The sequence below is a fragment of the Nycticebus coucang genome, chromosome 13 (assembly GCF_027406575.1).
Source record: "Nycticebus coucang isolate mNycCou1 chromosome 13, mNycCou1.pri, whole genome shotgun sequence".
NCBI lineage: Eukaryota > Metazoa > Chordata > Mammalia > Primates > Lorisidae > Nycticebus > Nycticebus coucang.
The window spans coordinates 13,281,268-13,302,901 of record NC_069792.1 but is presented as its reverse complement, the minus strand read 5'-3'; the positions used below and the strand labels follow the sequence as shown (position 1 = coordinate 13,302,901).

Sequence of the window (21,634 nt, the reverse complement as noted above, 5' to 3'; positions counted from 1 at the left end):
ACTCTTTAGGAATGATAGAGTCAAGTTACCGACCTAGGTAGGATCCCTTTCCTAGGAAGCATGTCCCTCCCAGGAAATAGTGAAGGGACCAATCCAGACTTCCCTAATCTTGTCCCACCTACCTGCCCAGGTTAAAGCTATGGACAGACCAATCCTGGCTGCCCTAACCCTTTAAATCCCTATCTGCCATATGCCATGTGTGGCTTTCTCCCTAATCAGGAATCTCACCTGCACTCCAGGTGGAATAAAAGCCACTTTAATTGCATCAATTGGATCTCTGTCTTCTTTTTGCTTCACATCTTGGAATGATTTTACCCTTGGGTCCAGAACCTTTCAGGGAACAGATTTTCTAGACTCATGGATTAATGATATGCAGGCATTTTTCTCAAATAGATAATTTATACCTATGTTAAAATAAGAGGAAATCTGGAATCTCACAAAGATAACAATATTCTATGATTGGCTGAGAGGCAGGCCAAGACCATTTCCAATATGAAAACTTATATTGACAATGGTAACATCTCCTCTGGAGTATGATGGTGGAAAAAAGCACAGATCATGCACCTAACAGCTTCTTGAACCTAACAGTAACAGGAGTGAGGCCAACACACCGTCAGCTCTATTGCTTACAGCGTGTTCCTTGGGCAGGTCACTCAACTTTTCTAACCGCTTTCCTTGTCTGTGAAATTAAGGACATTAATGCAGACCTTGTAAGATATTCTCAAAGATGAACCCAAGTTACATGTTTGGTGTGGAGGGATTTCCTGCCATCTCATTGTTTTCTTTTCCTCTCTTTCCTGGGAGAGGATCTTGCATAAGATAGCAAATAAAATGATAGCGATTGTTTGGCATAATCCATGAAAAGAGGCAACTGAGAAGAGCAAAAACATGGATTGTTTGTGCTGTGAGTGGTTTTGTTTTTTTTTTTTTTTTGGGTTCAAGGTCTTGATGATGGCACATGCCTATAGTCTCAGCTACTCAGGGAGGCTAAGGCAAGACGATCACTTGAGCCCAGGAGTTTGCGATTGCTATGACACCATGAGACTCTAGCCTAGGGCAACAAAGTGAGAGTGTGTCTCCAAAAAAGAACCTGAAAGAACTAAAAACCACCTTCCACTACACACAGAGGGCAGAAGGGAGAGTGAGGGAAGCAGAGGGGAAAATACCAGACGGAGAGGTGACAACAGCTTTGTCATGGGTGCCATTGAATTGGTAAGGCCCTAGAGCAGTGGTTCTCAAGGAACTGTATTAAAGGGCTGTGGCATTAGGAAGGTTGAGAACCACTGCCTTAGATGGAAAGAACAATAAGCGAATACGTATTGAGCACCAGTTACAATTTATGGTCACAAAGAGCTCTTTACTTAGTATGGATGACATCAACATGCAGAAATTATAAAACAGGCTCAAGAAACAGAGGCAAGGGAAGATGGAGTGATTAGCCTGTAAAGTGCATAGGAGGCTGGGTAAGGTGGCTCACTCCTGTAATCCTAACACTTTGGGGAGGCTGAGGTGGGTGCATTGCCTGAGCTCAGGAGTTCAAGACTAGCCTGAGCCAGAGCAAGACCCTGTCCCTAAAAACAGCCAGGTGTTGTGGCAGGTGCCTGTAGTCCCTGCTACTTAGGAAGCTGAGGCAAGAAAACCGCTTGTGCCTAAGAGTTTGTGGTTACTGTGAGCTGTGACACCAGGACACTCTACCAAGGGCAACAAAGTGAGACTTTGTCTCAAATAATAATAATAATAATAATATAATAAAATAAAAATAAAGAAAAGTGCAGGGGAGGAGAAAAAGTTGCTGGAGGCAGGGCACAAACACCAGGCAAGGTTACTGGAGCTGGGGGCTGGAGTCAAGGAGTAGCAGAAGGTCCGTGCCACTGAAGGGCCCTTTCAGGTCTCTGCACCCGGCTCATGTCCGCCCCAGCCCTCAGCTCACCACTAGTCTCGTTCCTCTTTCACTGTCATTTCCCACCTGCAGAGAGCCCTGGGCCCTGCGCCTCCTTACCCCTTAATAATGAGCTTCTGGAGAGAAGGGACTCTGAAATTTAAATTCCTTCCTATGTGTTCAACCTTAGCACAGTACATTAAGTCCTCAAAAAATGCCAGTGAGTGAATGGGAACTGGTGCTGTGGCCCTACTGTGTGCCCTGTGGTGCCTCTTTCTTCACTGGAGGACCCCCCTGCACACTCGCACGGCAGATCTCTGCTCCTGCCACTTCTGCAGGTGCCTCCCCTGTTGCCCTGCTGGGGTCAAGTCCTCCATCAGTCATCTTGTGGCACAACATGCTTCTTTGTTATCACCTACCACAGTTGCAACTGCACATTTATGGGGACAATTATTTGATAAAGGCCTATCTCCCCTCAGTAGATGGTAATGTAAGCAACCAGGAAGGCAGAGAGTTTGTCTGTATTTGCCCACCAGTGTAGTCCACACTTAACACAATGCCGACTGCATGGTAGAAACTCAACTAGGAAGGTGGTGCCTGTGGCTCAAGGAGTAGAGCGCCAGCCCCATGTACCAGGGTGGCAGGTTCAAACCCAGCCCCAGCCAAAAACTGCAAAAAAAAAAACTCAACTAAGAGCTTCTGAATGGATAAATCAAGGAAAAAAGGAAGGAAAGAGGGAAGGTAGAAAAGAAAGAAGGGAGGAAGGGAAAGAGAGAGAAGAGAAAGAATGAAAATAAGAAGGAAGAAATGGATGGAGAGAGGAAGGAAGAAAGGAGGGAGGGAAGAAAAAAAGGAAGGATGGTGAGTCATGGTCCTGGTCAGGCGCATCAGGCAAAGATATTCTTAGAACTTACTCTGTCAATGAGCCAGTGAGGGCTTTAAGCCAGTGATTAAAGAAAAGCACAAGGAATACACAGAAAGAGAGAAAGGTTGAAAGTGAAGCAGGAAAGTCCGTCTATGGGAGAGAAGGGATGTGCTGCAGCCAGGGCAGTCTGCAAACAGCTTGCAGGGCTAATACTTAGTGAGAGGAGGTGAGAGAAGGGGATGATGTTACTAATGGTACCTACTGTTTCTCCTATAGAAGCTGCCTGTGATTTCATACGCGTCCCACATTTTGTGCCTCATCAGAGCTTCAATATCGTATGATAAAAAGTCCATAGTGAGTCAACATGCTCTATATTCACATAACAAAGTAGAAAATATGTAGAAACCAATAATAGTTTGATCTCATGCATGACATTAAAGCATTATGCTGCAAGTTCAACTCCACGAACCCCCCGGTAGGAGATTACGCATTGGCCTAGAACAGCCTATCTTTAAAAGTAAGGCAGAGCTGTTCAGCTGCTGCAGCAAAGCGAGAAGCATCAGATATTCGCCACGGCCCACTGAGTACAGAGTTCATCTGTGAGCCCATCACCTACACCTGTGTGACATGACAAACTGTGTCAAAAAGCCAACTGGGAGACTCAACATCGAGAACTGGGGCATTTATGGAAAGATCTGTGACTTTATTCATTGCCACAGATGTAAATGGATTAAATCAAAATTGAAAGATGGTGTGTTTTTAAGTCTGTGGTCGCACTGCAAGAAAATACCATAATTCCACTGAACACTGTATTTATTCAGATTCCATGGAAATTTTAGAATATGCTATTTCTTTTTTTTTTTTTTTTGAGATAGAGTCTCACTATGTTACCCTGGGTAGAGTGCCATGGCTCACAGCTCATAGCAACCTCAAGGTCTTGGGCTTAAGCAATTCTCTTGCCTCAGCCTCCCAAGTACCTACAATATGTTACTTCCATTTATAATTACTTACATAAGCTTATTATTTCTCACAACTGTCTTACATTGTAGTGACCATCTTATATTGTAGCGTACAATACTGTCCACTTTTTCTTGAAAAGACAATTACTGTGAATAACTTCCATTAGATTGTGCATCACAGCCTATACCTCATTAAATTGTCCTACAATGGAGGGTGAGCTTACCATGTTTGGCATACCTCAGAGAATAGATTTATGCCTCATATTTATCATAACAATAGCATACAGTATGAAATCCATTAGGAGTCTGTACTAAATATCCATCACTACCTCCATTTGTAATGTCCTAAATTAAAACTGAATTATATTATTGTTTTCAGTGGTTAAACAGTTATTAGACAGGTTGGCTTTTTATGACTAGTGACAAATGTCCTTGAAAGTTAATGACTGATTAATACATGGATATATTGATTGTTAATGCACATTGCAACTTAGCACAACAGTGAGACCATAACCAAACCTCTTACTTTGTCCAAACCCTATTTTAAATTTCTTCGTGAAGTTTGAATTCAGTTACCCTGTGAATCACACTGTATCATCTCATACCATGGGCATGTTGCTTTGCTCTCACTGGAAAACATTCACATTGTTGTCTTTTAATAGAATTGAGTATTTGTGGACCAAAACAGCAACACCACGTCATATCAGAGAGGGCCACTTAAATTATTTTATTCATATTCTTATAGTAATTTTATAGGGTGTATACAAAGAGATGTGATAAAAATAAGACTTACCACCATGATGTAGCGAGGTCTGTACTGAATGGTTCCAAACAAACCCAATATGACAACAATTATATGTAGAAAATTTCCAAGAATAGGTGCCCATTGGAAACCAAGGAAATCAAAGATCTGCCTCTCCAATGCTGAGAGCTACAACAAAGCACAGAACGGTCATCAGAACCTGATCCAAGCATTATAACACCACGCTAATCTTTATTTCATGGCTGGAGAAGACTGAATATTCATAATCACATTATCACTTGAATTTTAATACTTACTGTATGTATTATTTCACACAAAATCTCTTGGAAAATATACTATGATAACTTTGACATTATAGCTTCAATTATCAATATATTCTTAACCTATCTGGAGAGTTAGAGATATACTTCTTAAATCATTTTTACAATAGAAATTCCAGGCAGATATTCTGTGACTTAAATTCACTATTTTTAATAAAGTGAGTGGCTTAGTATAACATACTTGGAACAAAAAATAACTCCAGGCTTATACTACTGGAATTAGTACATTTTACAAAATGAACAAAAATCAAAAAGTCCTACATATCCCTACTTTCATGTATGAAATAGATATTAGCAAAACCTGTTTTGTTTCATTCACTTTCACTGGACTGCTAGTTGTGATAATTGCTGACTGCCTTTTCAAAAGGAGGCTTAATTCTTTTTTTTTTTTTTTTTCTTTTATTGTTGGGGATTCATTGAGGGTACAATAAGCCAGGTTAGGAGGCTTAATTCTTTCCTCACACTGGACTCAAGTTCCTGATGTAAAACTGAAATTAAACTCTAGTTCCTTTGAACCATATTTATTGTGATAATATACTTACAAGAAAATATAGCTTAGATTAAGTAAAATTCTTTTGTAGATACCCAAATAGAAATAATGGGGGCATAATGATTGTCAACATGCCACAGTTCGTTATATTTGCATTGTGTACATCTACAGTTTTAAACAATTCCAAAATGTACCAAGATATACATTTACCCATTTATGATGAAATAGATGGTCCAGCGAATACCAACAATGTCATATTGTATGCAAATGGTATTGCTTGAATTCTTTATTGAAAATTTTACATTTCCACCTGCTGTATTTGGACACTAAATTTTATACATTTCAGGCAATTTTTAAGACTTATATTGCTGAAATAGTAATTCTAATAAAATGATCCAGTGTTTAGCCATACTGGTGGCACCAGAAACGGCAGCTTTGTAATGAAAATGGCACCCTAGGTAATTTTCTATTTATGTGGCAGGTGTATGCCTGAATAGCTTTAATTTCCTTGAACAAAAGGGAATGTCCTCTGCAATAATCTGAATTTACCTTGGTTAATATTTGCCTACAGCAGGCTATGGAGGAAAAGATTAAAGAACTAATGCCCACAGACAAACACACCAAATCCGCATTCATTTCATGGGTATTGCCTGAGCATGAAGTGAGGTCTCACCATCTCCTGCACCCCCAAATGTACAGAAATGGCTGAAACACAAAATACCAGAGCAGTATAAAAAAGAAGTAGAAACATGTTTTCAACTTTCTGTTTATTACTTCTTGCAGTATCTCTGTTACTCTAATTAGTGCCCAGAAACTTTCCCCACCAAATGCAGAATTTTATTTACTGGGCCCATCAGTGATATAAATATAGACACTGTTGTGTGTGTGTGTGTGTTTATGTCCAAATAGGATTAATATGCTCAGGAAATAAAAAAAAAAAAAAAAAGAAAAGAAAGAAAAGAAACCCTGACAAGCAGCTGCAGGCAATTCATTCTGAAAAGCAAACCTATTTTAAAGCTGTTATGCATCACAAAAAACCTTTAAAGCAAACTTTTCATACGGAGAAAAACTCATTTTCTTGTCTGTCAGAAGATGCATTGATAGCATTCTTTTTTGTGATATTAAAGAAAACACACATAATGAGAAGTCAAATTAATGCCACTTATTAGAAAATGTGTACCTTTGATTCAGGACACTCTATTAATATTTTTTTTAACTCTATTAATATTTATTCCTTGAGAACTTAGAAAGTCGACTTGAGATAGGTTGAAATAAGTGCACAAATAAAAGGCCACAAAAAACAGACAGGAAATCATCTCCAGAGTAAGGAGCAGGGCAGCTGTAACAACTCCACATGCATCAGGGGTGTGACGCCTGTGACCTCAAACCACATGTGCCCTTCTAGGTCCTTAACTGTGACTTTCTGACTGAATCCAAACAAATCCTTTCATTTTTATTAATACATTTTGTTCATCATTTGTGTTTTCACTTTATTTTCAAAATAAACATTTTAAATACTAAAGAGCAAAATAAGTTTCAGTGAAATAATCCTCACAGATTGACCAGCTCAATTAGAAAATTAATGAGCCATAAGGGCTAAGTTGATGACCACTACGCTCATGATTTAGTTCCAACTTTCTGCACCTAACTGGCAGAGTATGGCACAAGGCTGGTCAGTGAGAGTGCATGGAGGTCATGTGCACCAGTCTGTTGTTCAGTTTTGACAATGGTGCACAGTGTTTCTATCTGAAGTGGAATTTGTGAATAGTTTCATAGCTCAGCAGCATTTTAAAATTCTGTCTGCTGGGAGGCGCCTGTGGCTCAGTGAGTAGGGCGCCAGCCCCATATGCCGAGGGTGGCGGGTTCAAACCCAGCCCCGGCCAAACTGCAACCAAAAAATAGCCGGGCGTTGTGGCGGGCGCCTGTAGTCCCAGCTGCTCGGGAGGCTGAGGCAAGAGAATCGCGTAAGCCCAAGAGTTAAGAGGTTGCTGTGAGCCGTGTGACGCCACGGCACTCTACCCGAGGGCGGTACAGTGAGACTCTGTCTCTACAAAAAAAAAAAAAAAAAAATTCTGTCTGCTTAATAGCCCATGATGTCAAGGAAGACCAAGAGAACCCTGAAGGAAGAAAATAGATTATTTTAATGAGGATTGGGAATTGCAATATTTTCTTGTTTCTGCTAAAGACAAGATGATTTGCTTGCTTTGTGATGCTGCATATCAACTTTAAAGAAATTTGATGCTCATCAGCATTATAACCCTCATAAGGGCTACACATATTTTAAAATGGAAGGAGGGGCACAAAAGGTTGTATTGCAGAAATTAAAAAATGAAAAACAAAAGCAACTATAATTCTTTTAAGCAGTAATAAGACCTGAAAATAATGCTTCTAAAGAGGCTTATAAAGCAGCTCATATACTCAAGGAAAAAAAGAGAAGCAGTTCAGTGATAAAGAGATTGTGAACGAATACACTGTTGACCTTGTAGGATGCTTAGACCCTGATAACAGTTTCAAAATACAGACAACAGCCTCATTCAAGGAGAACTATTGCTCATCACCAGAATGAATTAGCCTTCAACTTAACAGAACAACTTCATACAATACTTCAAAAGGAAAATATATATTATTAAATCACTTCAAATAAATCAATTGACACTACTGAAGCCGTGCAGGTTTATGCTTCATTCAGGTCATAACAGAAGACAGCAACACAGTATTGTCAGTTCTGTAACATGTTAAAGTTGAAAGATGAGGTATTCAGTGTGGCTTTCCCCTATCTTTCTATGGTGGGTTGGCTATTGCAAGGCAGGTGTTAGCCAAAATTTTATTTCTATGAGGATAGATAAGTTAAATTTTTTTTTTTTGATAAGTTAAATTTTATGAGGAACAGAACCAGCAATGTGAATTCTGGAAAAAAGATTTATGTAGGAATGCAGCATTTCTGTGTGATATGATGTCAAATCAAAACGACTTGAATATTTCTTTGCAAGATAAAACTAAAACTATATATGATATGTGGCAAAAATCCAAGTATTTCAAAAAAAGCTACCTTTTTTCAAAACACTTGTTCTTCAAAAGGGAATTTTAAATGAACATTTTCCCCAGTTAGCAAAGATCATTGATGTGCAGGGTGATATATGTAAATCATTTCAAGAACATGTAGCTGTTACAGACCTATTATTTGGAGAAAGCAATGAAAGTTTCCCTGACTTTGAGAATGATGACATCATACTCCTATTAGCTTTTCAGCCTCACCAAGTTGTATCACCAAGGCAGCTCAAGAACTACAGATGGAATTGATTGAGCTCCCAGGACACACTAGCTTAAAGTCATTGGTTGATGACAAGAAAGATCCAGTTGAGATATGGAAACATGTGGTAGAATTCCCATGCCCTCAGCAACATGCTTGAAAAAATGCTTTCTTGCTTGCAATCACTTACTGATGTGAATCTACATTCCCTCCTCAAATCAAGACATTTCTCAGGTCACCAATGACTGATACCATCATCTGAAACTGGATCTCTACACTGCAAACAAATATTCAAAAGCTTTCCAACAAAAAGCAGACACAACAAAGTCATTAGAAATTTAGCTAACTTTAAAATTAACAGATAGTATTTATTTTTTGAAATTATTAAGTACATAGAAATTAGATGTTTACAAAATAAGGAACATTTTTAAGTATATATAATTGAATTTTCTTAAATCTGGCCCTATTGGATTATAGCTAAATTAACGTGGCTTTCCAACATGAAAAGGTTCTCTACCCCTGAACTATAAAAACTATGATAACTAGATCTGAGTATTATATTTTAATACTCAAAGAACGAAAACTTCAAAACTAAATAAGTTACTATTGTATTGCTTGCCTATTTAATTTCCTACTTAAGCTATTTTGTCATTTAGTTAACTATAAATATCATAATCTTTAGATATTAATAATAATGACCCAAAGGCACCAAATGAACTTGAATAATACTCAGGAAACTTTGATAACTCAGAAAATGGATGAATGTCTTTTAGAAGTATCTCCGTCAAAATGGCCCTAATCAGTGGTGAGGGCTCTAGCCAGGAAACCGTGCCCATCTCTTTCCAACTCCACAGTCAGTGACATCAAGCTGGCAACTTGACATTCACCGTGATGGGAACATCTGCCACACGAAATCAGGAAACACTAAACATCAGAGTCTGCTTGTTTGCTTGTTTGTTTTGAGAACCTATTGTTAGATATTCATGTGCACACAACTGAACATGACACCTAGAAAACAGTGGTTGTGTCTCGGGAGACCAGTGAAAGGAAATCACCAACTTGTATCACACATAATAATAGAAAGCAGCCTGTCCAGAGGAAAGCAGAGGTGGAAAGCTGATGGAGGGTCTCGCAAGATGCCAGAGCAAAGAGGATGCATGAGATAGTTACAAAACATGAGGCTAAAATAAGGGTAGAGAAATCAAGAAAACATAAAGGTGGGAGGAAGTCAGAGAAAACAAAATGAAACTGTCACCGGAATAAAATAGAACAGGAAACAGACCTAATGAAAAACATCATCATTTCTAAGTGAAGGCTAAAGTAGGGAAGAGTTTGGAAGATACAAAGCATATGATAGAAAAATAATATATTTATTTTCCTGACAAGTTAAAAAACAAAGACCATCAGGATGTTAAGGAAAAGGAAAGCAGGCAGGAAAGGAAAAGGGAGAGAAGGAGAAAGAAAGGAAGAAGGGAAGTAAATCAACTCTGCAAGGAAGAAAGGATGGTTCAAAATACATTAAAATGGGGCACGATTTTATACGATCTGAAGAGAAGCCAGAGTATAAGGGGCACAATTTTAACATAGAACCTCCGTAGTTGACCACCTCCCTGCTGACCACCTCCTTAAGTTGACCTAAGTTCACAGACTGGACATCCACCACATGTCCATATGAGGCCAGTGAGCCTCGTTCCTTACATTGACCACCTTCATATGTTGACCAGTTTGTGACAGTCCCTTGGGGAGTCAACTTGCAGAGGTCTACTGTATGTAAAAATCATTAAAACATTCTCCTTGAGTGGAGCTGGGAAGGCAACCTTGGAGTTGCCATAGAGAAATGTAATCCTTATCCATATTAGGTACAGCATTACAAATATTTCACACTCATTGTAATATATATGTATTGAATTGTAACTTTCAGAATTAAGTTGCAAAGAACTTGAAAGTCTTTGCTGTAGTTATGAAACAAAATGTAAGTATAATTTGATCCTATAAGATAATATCTAGTAGGATTGGCATAGGCTGAATGTTCTGTCTATATTTTGTGTATTATGGCAAGGGCGGTGTGTTTTAAAACTCTTTCTGCAGGGTTAGACATTTTCTTATAAGACTCCAAGGTGAAAATAATGCTTCCTATAAATCTATGAATCATTAACCTTGCCCCACGTTAACCACTGCGCTACCAATAATTCAAGAAGTGCTCTGCTTCTTTAAAAATCTCATGCCCACACAATTTCTGTCTTGACACATAGGAATGCCTTTCAAATGCAGTAGGTTTTATTTTGCATAATTTCTTATAATGATTATTCCTAATTGTGAAAATTATTTTTCACTTAACCATAGAGCTGTAACAACTTTAGGTCACCAAACATGTTGCTTGGCTTTTATCTAGGCTGGGTCTATATAATCAGCTTCTGCCCAAACAAGAGCTGAGAACCAAGATTTGTTCTTAAGGAGTGAGCACCCTTAGAGACTGAACTTCACAATAAGAAAAGTGAGTGCCTTTTACTGTCATTCTACTTGGATGTTTCCCCTACTCATAAGAGACAGACGTAATGAAAAAGATCAAAACAGGGTCACTGGTGTTGGAAGAATCACAAGAAAGCATTTGGTCAAACCACTGTTTCATGAAGGACTGTGAAATTAAACTGCCTTGTATGGCTGTTTCCCTCTTCTGTGTAACCTCTAGCCTAGGAATTCATGCGGTAAATATTTGATAACCATGAGTGATCAATTCTTTCCCTAAAGTGGGGATTTAAGAGTTCTGATTAATACTTTTATTATCTATATTGACATTTCCCAGGCTATTTCAAATAAGTTATGGGTTATTAAACAGGTGTCTATATGTCTGGAAGGTCCACACATACTCAGCTGCACCCTTACTTCCTCTGTTCTAAAATTAATTAACCACTAAACTTCCCAGGGGCTTTTCGTACCTAACTTCTGATTGATCAGTGCTGCCTAACTTCCATGTGTGTTGACACGGACTGGGCCAATTATGTAATTTGAGAATTTTTTTTTTTTCAGGACTCTGCAAAGACAGGGCTCAATAGCATTTGTATCATGGCCCTACCTCATGATGTCATAACAGAAATCATCATAATACCCTGGAGATTCACCATGATGCTGAAGCAGGTGCTACTCTGGAGAACATACCATGTGTCTAGAGACAGAAGAACAAGTCTTACGAAGTACAGAGATCATGAGATGGTCCTAGTAATTGTAGATCTGACTTATTGACTGTATGGTTCATCCAGTAAAGGCAGGAATAGTGTTAAGGACTTCACTGCTTCCGCATAGTTTTAATATTATATTTGTTAGGAGTTAGATGGCAAAGCCTATGTCAGTAAAACCAGAAAATGATCATCTAATGAAATAAAGTCAAATAAAATTAAGAATAGTTTAATATCCCACTTCCTTTGCCCATGGTTTGATCTTTAGTACCCTCTCCAGTGGCCTGAATGACCAAATGTGCTTATGTAGCTCAATGAGGTAGAACCATGAATGCTCAGAAGACCAGCATTGTCCTTGAAGCCAAGTGTGCCTGTCTGAGTCATTCCTTGAACTAGCTTTACTAGGTGAAGCAGCTCTCTCCAAAACACTTGAAAGGGCCACACGAGTTCTGTCTGTGTATTTCAAGTCCCTAAATCTCAAGAAAGTTGAATAGGCATTTCCTACTCTTACAATTAGACAATGAAGGTGTAAACTATATAGGATCTCAGAAAACAACTGCATGTTGTACTACAAATCTATGTTGTGAAAGAAATAAAAAAGTATGAGGCACATATCAAAGAAAATTTTCTGTTATACTACAACTAGATTTATGGAGGCTGCTGAGCAGAAAGAGTGCAAATGAAGGGCACCTATGTACTAGGATTCACTCAGGAAAGTTCTTTCTATATCGTCTGTGCTGACTCAGCGTACCAAGACGCAGAACTGACAACTATTTCACCAACTTTTCAGTATGTTAAAGAATAAGGCAATGCCCTAAAGAAAGACTATAAACTATGAAAAAGTAATATTATGGATACAACATCATTTAATTTTTTATGCTAAGAAAAGTAGGGTAAATATTCTTATCTCTATTATATGAAAAGAAACTCAGAACAATCAATTAATTCAGGGGTGTCCAATACACAGCCTGCAGGCAGCCAGGATAGTTATCGATGGGGTCCAATGCAAAATTATAAATTTACTTAAAACATTATGAGATTTATTTTGTTATTTTTTGGGGTAACTCAATTGCACAGTTTGGGGGTATGAACTTTATAGATGATAATGCCCTGTTGATACAAGGCTGGTGGTGACCTGTTGGGCTGAGGCAGGCCTAGGGAAAGAACCACTTCACTGCCCCGGGGGGGAGGAGGGAGGTGGGAGTCAAGACAAGGGGTAGTGAACTACTCTGCAGGACAGAGGTGAGCTCTGCTGAAGCCCACGGGTCCCTAGAAGTTGAGGGAGTCCACCACACAGCCCATGCTGCTGCCGACCCACCTCTTCTTTCCCCTTGCTTCAGAGTACAGTGTCCACTGGTGTGAAGCTGCCCTCCGGGCACACACACAGCTTCTGAAGCTGGGCATGACGGTCATATAGGATTCCCCCATTCAGGGTGGAACAGGAATGGCCCATTACCCAGGCCTGGGCAATTTCATGAAGGGACTGTATCCATTCATTAGTGCGCTCATCACTTTGAAAAAGTGGTTTTCACCCTATCAAGTCCTGGCCAATTGTAACTCTCAAGGCTTTCCCTTTGCCAGAAGTTCTGGTGCTTTTTTACTCCTTCTGTATTCCTTTCTGGCTAATAAATCCTATCTCACCACCAATCTGTGGTCGATGGGTTGATTCTCCAAATCCCCAAGACGAAGGACCTATTGAAGAAAGAAATTCCCTTAACAGTGTCACATAAAATCAACACATGCATGCTCTCGCTATTTGTATGCACTTGCGGCTTCAGTTTCATGGTGGTGGTGGCTTCCAGCGTGTTTTCTTCCAAGCACAGACAGCTGAATTGGCACCACCAAAATTAAGGCAAACTCAAATTAAGATAATTTTATGTTTAAACATGTTGAGTAAACACAGTCTTGTGAATAGTAAAAAAATACAGTCTTGGTTTTTGATTTGATACAAGAAGAAAACAGATTTTCAACAAAATAATCAACCTTTAGGTACACTTGTGACTTCATTTTCAGTCAATGTATGTACGTTACCTGCCAAATTTCAAATGAAATGTAGAAACCTGTGATCTGACATTCAACTAAAGAAAAAATTGATCATGTCTCTTTATTAGGCTTTTATAGGTCCTATCTTCTCAGAGACAAATATTTCTCACATCACAATCACGCCTTGTTCATGTCATCACTTTTTGGTAGCATCTACATTTTCAAGCAACTCTTTTTAAGAATAAAGCACATTAAGGGTAAAATTAGAATCAAAAGACCTGATGAGCACCATGAGAACTCACTGAGAATTGCAACTACGTGCATCCAACCGGATACTGATGCAGTTGTTTCTGAAACACAAAGTCAACTATCCCATCAGTTCTATGTTACCTACTTTTACCTTCATAATAAAATTTAAAATATTTTTAAAAGACATTTTATCACTTAGATATGTAAATCACCTATGTTAGTGATCACAAACTTGGGAACTCCTCGTCGATTTTAAGACTCTCTAAACTTTTTTTCTCATTAGCTTTCATCAGTGTTCTTGTATTTAAAGGGTGGCCCAAGACAATTTTTCTTTTTCTAATGTGGCACAGAGAAGACAAGAGGGTGGATGCTAACTTGCATCAGCGCTGGGACTAGTCACTCTATGTCCTGACCATACCACTCTGAATTCATGCAACAAAATGAACATTGGTTAATAAAGTTAAATTCTCTAGTTAGTTTATCATAAGACGCAGAAATAATATAGAAAGCATGGTGGTGCGTTGCATGATGTAGACTTAGTCTTCTCCTCTCCACCCATTTCTAGGTGGGACATTCCCTTCCTCGATCCTTCCAAAGGGCAAGTTCCACCTTTCACAGATTTACCAGCTATGCTCTCTTAGTCACCCTCCAGTACCTTCATCAATAGTAGGCAATAGTAATAATCTTTGCCTTGCTGACAAATATTAAGATATGCACATCAACACATAGGTGACAGGTGATAAGTAGCAACAGTTGCTATTCCAGTGCTCTAACAAATTACCAAAGCTTACATTAGTTTATCACCTCCTATAGTTTCTAAGGCCAAAATCAGTCTCAGTGGGATAAAATGAAGGTACTGGCCATGCTGCATTCCTTCTATAGATTCTCGGGGGTTTCTCTTTTTTTTGACTTTTCCAGCTTTTAGAAGCTGCCCACACCCTTCGGCAGATGTCCCTCTTTCCTCTACTTTCAAAGCCACCCACAGTGGGTTGAGCCTTCAGACTACCTTCTCTCATCTATCTTCTTTCAGTTATAAAGACTTTTGCAATTACATTGGGCTCTCTTGAATAATCCAGGAAATTATCTGTCTCAAGGTCAGTTTAATACTCAATTTTATCTGTGATATGAACTCCCCTTTGCCACAGAAGGTAACATAACTCACACATTCTGGCGATTAATATGTGGACATCTTTGGGAGCCAACGTTCTGCCTACCAAATGTTTGATACTTCTTGCTCTCTCACTGTAGGGCTCCCTTGGTGACGGTCACCACCCTATAGTGGGGATGTGTACATATCTCAGCCAGGCCCTAACCAGTCTAGGAAGAACCCAGAGCCTCCTCTGTCATGCCAACCCTGAAAACCATATCTGAAACAGTGTCACTCTTTCTTCCAGCTCCTGCTGTGACCAGACCTATTCCGGAGGGGAGCAGACTCCTCCCACACCATCCTGCTCCCACTGGAATGTTTCTTTCCAGAAAAAAAATTCATCAAAGTAATTCCATAATTCAAATTTGTGATATAAGTATTAGAAGTTTGATTAAAGGTATTAGAACTTTGTAAATAAAAATAGTCTTAACTCCACAAAAGTACCTATACAGCTTTATTAATAAGACATAATGGAAAGGAAAAGATGTGTTTGCAGTATACACAGGGACATAAGTTGGTGTGCAATTTACTATATGAAACTATTTTAATCACACACGAACTTTATGTACAACCTGTATATCATATATACACTAATACCCCATTTGAAATGAAAATATTATGAATAAGCCCTCATTCTTTGCTTAGAAAAAAATCACTTTCATGTCAATAATGAGGAACATCGCTTGGGCTATATCTAGTGATACTTAATGATCAATGGCAACATTCAGCACTTACATAGAAATTCTAATCTTTAGGCCACTCTACTGATGTTAATTGAGTTCATGGTACTCTGACTTTTCCAAGATTAATCAATTGGAAGTAAAGTTGTAGTTGGTCTTTCTAGAGTTCAGGGAGGTATGTTTTGTCATGGCAGGCATTATAAAAATGACATGATAACAGATTTTAGAAAGAGAAAGATTATATACAAAACTATATACTCATATATAATGAACATAATGTGGAACGATTGAGAGGTAATCATAGAATATTAAAAAAATAGTTTTAATCCAACCATTAGAATATAATCAGTTATTTTCTCTTAGGTTCAGTTTTATAAACTCTAATCATCAATTTATTTTTTCTTTCTTTTGTTCTTTCATTCATTTATTTAACAAGTACCATTTAACAACTGCTGAGAAGTAGGCTCTGAGGGTACAAAGGTGAAGGGCAGAATTTGTGGCCTGGAGGAGCGATTTCCCACTCTTGTGGAGAAGAAACACACAAATCAAATAATTAAAATAAACCATACACACTATCGTAGAGGAGTATTCACAGAGCGAAAGGAGCACGGGGGAAAGTGTTTTAACCTCTGCCTAACATCATTCACAAATGCGAGACACCTTTACGAAGAGGTTGCTATCGAACGTGATTCTCACAGAATGGTCAAAGGTGTGCCAGCAGAAAAAAAGGACAGAATAATTAAAGTTAAAGGCTGAGCACAGCATTTCCATGGGCTGTGAATATCTGATGTGCCTCTGAAACAAATGATTTCAAAACATAGACAGTCCCCAGCCCATAATGGTGATGGTTCAACTTAGGATATCTGCTTGACCTTCGTGCAAAAGCAATCCTCATTCAGTGGAAATTGTACTTTGATTATCCGTACAACCACCCCGCTTTTCACTTTCACCCACCACCCTCGGTATTCAATAAATTACAAGATCTTCATCACTTTATTACAAAATAAACTTTGCATTTGATGATTTTGCCCCACTGCATTCTAATGTAAGTGTTTTAAGCATGTTTGAGGTAGGCCAGGCTAAACTATTCAGTAGGTTAGGTGTATATATAGCATTTTTGAGTTAAAAATTTTTTTTTTTTTTGTAGAGACAGAGTCTCACTTTATGGCCCTTGGTAGAGTGCCGTGGCCTCACCCACCTCACAGCAACCTCCAACTCCTGGGCTTAAGCGATTCTCTTGCCTCAGCCTCCCGAGTAGCTGGGACTACAGGCGCCCGCCACAGCGGCTATTTTTTGGTTGCAGTTTGGCTGGGGCCGGGTTTGAACCCACCACCCTCGGTATATGGGGCCGGCGCCCTACCGACTGAGCCACAGGTGCCGCCCTGAGTTAAAATATTTTCAACTTATGATGGCCTTCCCAGGACATAACCTCATTGTAGGTCAAGGAGCATCTGTATTCACTTTTGGCTCCACTAAATTTTAAGACCACTTTCGGAAATTTATCTTTATTACACAATTTGTAGAGGCAACATTATGTAGTGTTAAGCACACAGACTCCTGAGCCAGACTGCCTACATTCAAATTCGGGTTCTGCCACTTATACTGTGATCCTGAGCAAGGTCTTTAAATTTGGGGCCTTGGTTCCTTATCAGGAAGATAATAGAAATTACTTTACTTGTTCTTTTGCCAACTAAATGAGTTAATATTGGTGCTCAGTTCATTCCTGATGTGTCTATGCACAAGTCCACATGGGCATATGCATATGCAAATACACACACATACATATTAATACATACATACAAATGTACATGTTTTGAATAGAAATCTAAAGTCTACTGAGGTAACTTTTGGGTTATTCACTACGAGAGATTATTTTAATCCCTACACTCCTTATATCAACTCTGTTAGCTTACTTAAATATAGAGAATTTAAAGGTGTAGTGTTTAATTATGAGAATTAAGGTTCTTATAATTAAGTAAACTTTTACAATATGTGTGGTAGCACATATTTGATGAAAATAATCTTAAATTTCACCAATAGATTCTCATCAAGGAAAGAGTTTATTTTATTTTATTTTTTTGCAGTTTTTGGCTGGGGCTGGGTTTGAACCCGTCACCTCCAGCATATGGGACCAATGCCCTACTCCTTTGAGCCACAGGCACTGCCCAAGGGAAGAGTTTTTAATATTTGTTTTCTGGCATCAGCAAAGACACTTATACAGACATGAAATAAACCATGCCATAAAAAAACTATGGTATGAATATTCTCATTCCTTCTTTCATGATAAATCATTAATACGCTGGCTAAGAATTTTATAAAAATTAGGCAGAAGAGTATAATCTGTAAATATTTGCTCAGGGATGTCCTTTCTACCCTTGCCAGAAATTATCCCCCATACAACCTAACTCCTCCTTCTAACTCCCAAGCAAAAGCAAACCTTAAAACAATGCAGCCATAGTCCATGAATAGCTCAAACCAGGAATAAAACCACAATGTTAGCAAAAGTCCAAAGTGCCAGTTTGTTACAGAACAGTGATTGAAGATTGAATTTCAATCCTCTGTGGTGCCAACATGGATCTGAGAGCACTAAAGATGGAGCCCTCAGCCGAGTGACCACTACGATCCCCAGAACCGCTGGTGGGAACATGCTCACCAGGGCATTTAAGACCCTCATGGTGGTTTTGCATAAATGACAACCCAGAAAGAGAAGAGAGAAGAGAGGGCACGGGCCAAAAGTTTCTTTAAGGACCTTCCTCACTTTTATTTGTAGTTGAGACCGCTTGCAAAAAGTCCTTCTTTTAAAAATTCTTTTGAAGCACACATTTTTAGCCAAAACTAAATATTACACTTGGGAGTGAAATGAAATGTTTCTTCTTTAGAAAATAACATAGGGAAAAATTCCTTTGTACATATCAAGGTTCTTTCTCTTTTTTTTTTTTATTAAGTATTTTGTACATAGATCATTCATACATTTATGCCAATTTCAGTGTGTTGATTATTTGTGCAAATTGGAGTGCTTACATCATACTAATCAGCATAGCTTTCACCTCATTTACCCAATTATAGCGTTAGGACATTTGTGTTCTACACATGATAGATCCAACTTGTACTTGCAATGTGCTCCATAGTTGTGGTCCCCCTACTATCCTCCCACCCCCTCTCCATCCCTCTCCCTCCCCTTTCCTCCTTCATCCTAGGCTAAGGTTGTGTTTCATTTTTCATATGCAAGTGTGAGTTACTATAAATTGGTTTCACAGTAGTACTGAGTACATTGGATACTTCCCCCCCCCCCCATTCCTGAGATACTTTACTAAGAATATTTTCCAGCTCCATCCATGTAAACATAAAGGAGGTAAAGTCTCCATTTTTTTTTTACTGCTACATAGTATTCCATGATATACATATACCACAATTTATTAATCCATTCATGGGTCAATGGGCACTTGGGCTTCTTCCATGACTTGGCAATTATAAATTGTGCTGCAATGAAAAATCTGGTGCAAGGCTCTTATGCTACAGAGAAGCCATTGTCATTGGAAAATTAGAATGTACAATAAACATTCTAATATATCTAAGTCACAAAGAGTCATGTGGTTTACCCTTCACTGACAATGGAAAACCTGGCTGGTTGTAGAACCAGAGAAAACCTTACACAATGATTGAGGTGTTTCTGGTGTAATCTTACGTTTTATTTTCTTCTTTTCCACACTTATCATTAACCAATAGCTATAAATTAACTTGGGGGAAAAGGTCTTTACCACTTTTCTGGGAGTGTCTTTACTCTTCAGAACCTCAAGGGTCAGGCTCTTTTAATCATGCTCAGACCTTGTGGGCATTAGAATATTTCACAAAGGACCTTGAAGCTTGCTTAGCCCCTTGGTTGTCAGCCTTTTGAGACAAGTGCACAAACAGCCTGAATATAACAGAAGTAATTACATAGATTACAAGATCTGTCTTCTGGCTCCCGCTTTAGTGACAGAGATCAAACAAGTGTTAATTTGGGGCTCTGAAGCAGTTGGTCATCCAGAGGATACACCATCGGCATCCTGGTTTTTCTTTTTTTATCTCTATGCCATCCATGCCCTTACTTCTAGTGAGGATCCATATTTGTAAAGTCTTTAATATAAATAACAATTTTTTCTCACAATATCAAGTGCAACCAGTATAATTAATTATGGTCCATACTTCAGCCTAAAATGTTGTTAATATTATAGAAAAACATATTTATAGGAAAACACATTGAACATAGTATGTTTAATAATTATCATATTGACCCTCATTTTACTTGAAAATATAAGGCTCTTTGGATTAATGCTTTTATAATCTATTTCCATTTCTTATAATGTTAGGGGAAGAAGAGAGGGCCAATATTTGCCCATCACCTACTTTGTTAGAGGCATTGCATGCGGGAAATAATTAGATGAATAATGTGAGGGTTTTAATGATGTATTTCTGCACTAATGTGATAAAAATAGCTATATAAGCTTTCCAAGCATACACCATGCCATTCTTCCCTAAATTGTTGAACTTTTACATGGAGGGGGATTTGGGACTTTTATTTCTTTGTCCTAACCACCACCACCACCATCTGTTTTTCCTCTCATAGTCACCTCTCCATGGCAACTTATATTGACTTAGCAGCATGATTGCAATTGCATGGCCAACTTTCTGTAGCCTGGTCCTGGCAACCATGAATCTAGCACTTTTCTCTTTCTACCTCAGCTTTCAGTGTCACCATCCACCGGTTGTGTTGCTGCACCTTAGGGTACACCACACACAGGGAAGTGATGTTTTCTTGAATGAAAGGTGCTTTTATCCCAGCAGCCGTCTCCGAGCCAGAACCTCTCCAGCAGTTCTTTTGTGAAAGTTAAGACCTGGCTGGCGACTGAAACTGTGCATACTTGTCAACAGCATTAACTGAGATTTCAATGTATCAAACCAGAGAAAAGAGAAGCAGGGAAACTGGCATCAAGCTCAGAAATAGGATATTTCCTTTCCCATTTGTTCTGCGTGGTACCATTCAGCATACAGTTTAATAAGAACTAGATGCTCTGTCAGTCATTAAATAGTCACTCCCGTAACAACAGAAAACATGAGTGGATTGCTCACTGAGCCTGGACTTTCTTTCATCTCCACGGTGCAACTTAGAAGAGTTTGGAAGTATTGCATTGAGAAAGATTGACAATGCAAAGAAATCATTAAACTCTCCATCAAAGGATTATCAGATTCACTCATGTTGTGAACAGCTTGGCAAAATTACAAACTGGTATTTTTCCAGTGGAGACCTGAGTCAGAGGATTATTTTTCTCCTAATAACTACTGACTTCACCAGAACACGTCTTCTTAAAATAAATTAGAAATGAAAGCCATACTAGAAGGTAAAAGACAGGAAACATCAGAACTGATAATGACAAGTGAACGTGAGCTCAAACACTACTCAGTGAGGTCCTCGCTCCACTTTTGCATAATTATTTATGTGTATGTGTTGTACTATGATATTCGGAGCATAATGAGTTTAATAGTTGTATGGTGAGTGAATGAATTATGTCCTGGATCGATTCATAAGAAAATCGGTGGAAAGACCCATGATGTCCTTAACTCCTTTGGTATTTTGCATGAAGTAAGATTCGATCAAAAACATTTGCCAAGAAATGTGATCAAACAGATCATTTTTCTACCCATCAACAGCAAGAGTTTTCAAGAGAGAGATTACTGAAACCGAAAATTCAAGATCAAATAAAATGTAAGTGGCCAGCTATATCTCTGATATGAAGGCATGTCCTACAAATATTTCAAGAATAAGCATGTTTTACTTATTTTCCACCTGAATTCTGCATCTACAAATCTTCTTGCTACAACTACCCACAAAGTGACTT

At 38.6% G+C, this 21,634-nt stretch overlaps 1 protein-coding gene across 2 annotated transcripts in view; it reads right to left on the bottom strand.

Annotated features, from left to right (window-relative positions):
• Positions 1–21,634, bottom strand: part of NKAIN3 (sodium/potassium transporting ATPase interacting 3) — a 650,435-nt gene that overhangs the window by 327,177 nt on the left and 301,624 nt on the right. For both annotated transcript variants that reach the window (XM_053559475.1, XM_053559476.1), the window contains exon 2: positions 4,497–4,634. In XM_053559475.1, coding sequence (XP_053415450.1) covers positions 4,497–4,634 — 138 coding nt within the window. The remainder of the gene's footprint in view (positions 1–4,496; positions 4,635–21,634) is intronic.